The sequence below is a fragment of the Gekko japonicus genome, unplaced genomic scaffold (genome assembly GCF_001447785.1).
Source record: "Gekko japonicus isolate JY-2015 unplaced genomic scaffold, Gekko_japonicus_V1.1 scaffold639, whole genome shotgun sequence".
Lineage (NCBI taxonomy): Eukaryota > Metazoa > Chordata > Lepidosauria > Squamata > Gekkonidae > Gekko > Gekko japonicus.
This window is the reverse complement of record NW_015176471.1, coordinates 478,177-482,068: the sequence shown is the minus strand read 5'-3', so window position 1 is coordinate 482,068 and position 3,892 is coordinate 478,177. Positions and strand designations below refer to the sequence as shown.

Here is a 3,892-nt window from a genome sequence, read left to right as displayed (position 1 = left end):
ATCCTCTATTAACTTTTTAGCCTTTTGTTTTATACTGCTGTTCCCTGAAGCTGGTTTAAGTTAAGGGCGATACAAGTTGTGTTTTTTAAAAGAAATCTGGGATGAAAAAGTGTGACCAATCTTAACCTGGTTATATATGGGTTCCTCAGCCTCAATTAGCCTCGGGGACTCCAGTTCCCAGGGTCCTTTGCTGTGGCTGGGGCGAGACAATTAAAGGGGTATACAGCTGATATAAACAAATGGCAACTACATCTGGAAAGAGCCTCTTGAAATGAAGTGGTTAGGAAGGGCGTGGCTTCATTCGGTTTCTCTTCAATTTATTTGGGACTCTTTTCACAGTGGAGACGAGACAGGTCAGGCGGAGTCTGGAAGGGGAACATTCTCTGCTTCTGCACCTGCCACTGGACTGACTAAAATGAGCTCCACCTACTTGTTTCTGTTGCATTTGTGAAGACTACCCCAAAAACAGAGCATTTCATATGTTCCTTCCGTGATATTTACACATTTAGTGCATACATTCTACGCGACAAGTAAAATAGCTCATGAACGGGAAAGGGGGTGGGGAGAAAGCTGCTGGTGCTAACGATGGGACATTTTAGGACATTTCCAAATCCGCTTTTTAAAAGGCCATAATCATTTTAATGTCAACTAGGGTCCCCCCCCCTTTGATTCTTTTCACGTATCCTTTAACAACGAATGTACCTGCCACTACACGCAGCTAACAGGGACACACCCCGTTCCTCCTCCGAAAACCTTCTACACCGGAGAAAGTCTCGCTGCGCTAGAACGTGCCCCTGTTAACTAAGAGGTGGTGCTCGGATACAACCCCAAACTGATTCTCTTTTCCTTTTTTTTTTAATTTTAGGAAAACTTGTTTTTTTAAAAAAAAAAATTAATCCCCATGTATAAAAATAGCTATCGGAATTAAAACATTCTGAAAGAAAGAAACAGGTGACGATGAAATGACTGCTCTGGAAGCAGCGGGCCCAATCCGCAGAGCTCCTGGAGGCTTTTAGGGCCAGTCTGTGGGAGGCGTCTAGGGCCGATTCGTTCCTTTCGTGAAAGAGTAACAGGGGAGCTCCGTACGAGAGAGCTCCATCCAGAGGAAGCTCCATGCCTGCTTTGTGGAATGCTTCCTCTTACGTCATGTCAATGAACCGGAAGGTGGGGTTTTCCCCCTCCTGCCATGGATCACGGATCACAGAGGTGACTCACCCTTGTTTTGTATCTCGTGGCTGCTTGACTGTACGTGGACTGAGGTAGGTCGTCAGCCTATAGAAAACACGCTACATTCTAAGGCTTCAATTATGAGGTCTACAACCAACAGCGCCACCCATGGGTGACCTGAAGAAATGCCTGAGGGAACCCCCCCCCCGAGGTCAACTGTGGTGCTAACTGCACCCAAGTGCCCGGAGGCTTGGGGTGGGGTGGGGCCTCATCCTTCACAAACAGGCTTGACAGCAGCTCGGTTCACACAGACGTGTCCGTGGCGTGGATGGCGACATACTAAAATGGGAATTATACGGAATTCAGCATCGCACACCACCACCCCGCCCCCGGCCGCACGAGAACAGCATGAAAACCTGTGCAACGTCGGCGGGGAAGGGCCCAGTCTTGGCAGCACCAGCTCTGTGCGGGAGAAGGTCACAAGTTCGATCCTTGGCCTCTCCAGACCAAAAGGGCCTCAAGGTAGCAGGACCAGGAACGAAACCCCCCCCTTTGCTGGCTACGTTGGCCAAAACACACATCCTACCTGACTTGGCATGAAGCATTTGTTGACTGGTAGCCAAAGATGCAAACTTCATTCCTGTGCGAGGGGATGTAAAAGTCCTCTCCAGGAGTACATAGGCCAATTTACCCATGCAGTGCTCACTGAAAAATTTTAACCATCCAGTGACTGGCATGCCTGTGTGAACCGGCGGAGTAGAAGCTCCCAGTCACAGACCTGTAAGTTGACAAACCCCCCCCCCCAGCATTACAGGTCACAGTGGTCTTCCGATGACGGGTGGCCCTGCCTTTTGCTACAATGGTAACACATCTTTTAGAAAGTGAAAACAGAACAAAACACTGTGACATTACACAACTCTCGACACAGTAAAAAAACAACAACACCTCTACACCAGTTAGCTAGCGACGTGACTAAAAGTAAAGCTTGTAACACTATTGGGGGGGGGGAGTGTCTTTTTGACAATTCAGCCTTTTGGAGCGCCGGCCCAGAAAAGAAAGCGAGAGATGGAGGGGGCTTGTCCGGATGACACAAAACACCACGGTTCTTCTATAAAAAAACGTCTTGAGGTAGAACATTGCTTTCAAGGTTTTGGAAGTGCTTTACATTGGAACGACGATGACGACAGAGGGGGACTTAGAAACGAAAAACAAATCAAAACCGGGGGGGGGGGGGGAGAACAACCAACGTGGTAGACATGGAGTATGACTTCTCTGAGGTAGTACAAAAACACGTACTGACCAAATGCTACACTACTCGCTTTGAAAAAAAAACAAAAGGAAGACACAAGGTATTTGCTTCTTCCCAGGAGACATTCAATTCCGGTTGAGGTAGGTACTGAGCTTGCTCGGGATGTCAGTCCAAGTCTTTTCCTTTCACTTTTCTTTCAGTAGCCTTCTCGAAGGCCCTCATTTTGACACGCTAGCTTTGCCGTGAGAAGAGTTTTGTCAGAAAACAAAGCGTCCTGAGAATCAAAGGGAGCTGAACGCGCACAATGACAAGCGTCTTCAAATCCCACGGAGAGGTTTGGCCCACCAAGAGCCCGATGGGATCTTTTGGGGGGAGTCAAGTTAAAAAAAGGTTCTGATGTAATCAGTTCCCTCGACTTGTTACGAAAGTGGATTCGTGGAGTCATCCTTCTAAAGCCGCCAACGGGGGAACGCGCTGGTTGACCGATTTGACAGAAGATCCCCGTTGCGTTTGGCATCAGCGTAAAGCAGTCTTGAAGAACTGCCAAACCGGCTGCCGTGGAACGAACAGCCGAGATCCGGAGAGGAAGGAATGTACGAGGAGTCCTGAGACACGTCAGGGAGATAAAACTTCACGGAGCTTCCACAAGGCTTGCCCTACAGAAGTCTACGAGACGGACCGTAGGAGTCTTCAAACTGACCTGAGATTGCGGAGTCGTCGGAAAGTCATCGCCAGACCCGGAAAACGAGACATGTTAAGACTTGGCAACATTATCCTTCATTGGTTGGAGCGGGCTTCAAAACCGGGTCTTCCTGGCTGACGCCGATCGGAGGTCTGCCGTGGGAGCCGGGGGGCAGGTTTTGGAACACGGGGTCACTCTGCTCTTCTACAAGGCTGAATTCGTCCGGCGGAAGCGTAGAGATTTGGGTTTCGTCGTGTGAGGTAGGAGGAGGAGGAGCCAGCTGAGGATGGGAGGGAACAACATTACTGCGGGATGCGCAAGAGGTCTAACCACCACAGCCCTTATATTATGAAGAAGAAGAAGAAGAAGAAGAAGAAGAAGAAGAAGAAGAAGAAGAAGAAGAAGAAGAAGAAGAAGAAGAAGAAGAAGAAGAAGAAGAAGAAGAGGAGGAGGAGGAGGAGGAGATTGGATTTATGCCCCACCCTTCACTACCCAAAGGAGTCTCCGAGCGCCTCACAAACTCCTTTCCCTCCCCCTCCCCACAACACACACCCTGGGAGGTAGGTGGGGCTGAGAGAGCTCTGACAGAAACTGCTCTCTTTCAAGGACAGCTCTTATCAGAACTACGGCTTGCCCAAGGTCATCCAGCCAGGTGCAAGTGGAGGAGTGGGGAATCAAACCCGGTTCTCCCAGATTAGAGTCCGCACACTTAACCACTGCACTGGGACTCAAGGCGGATTACACGAAGTGAGCCAATACAATCAAAAGGATGTTCAGTAAACAATACAGCAGGA

At 49.1% G+C, this 3,892-nt stretch overlaps 1 protein-coding gene across 1 annotated transcript in view; it reads right to left on the bottom strand.

Moving 5' to 3' along the window:
- Window positions 1-3,186: 3,186 nt before the first annotated feature.
- The window catches only part of IGDCC3 (immunoglobulin superfamily, DCC subclass, member 3), a 176,516-nt gene continuing 175,810 nt past the window's right edge, over window positions 3,187-3,892 (bottom strand). The window contains exon 16 of the mRNA XM_015427137.1: window positions 3,187-3,378. Coding sequence (XP_015282623.1) covers window positions 3,187-3,378 — 192 coding nt within the window. The remainder of the gene's footprint in view (window positions 3,379-3,892) is intronic.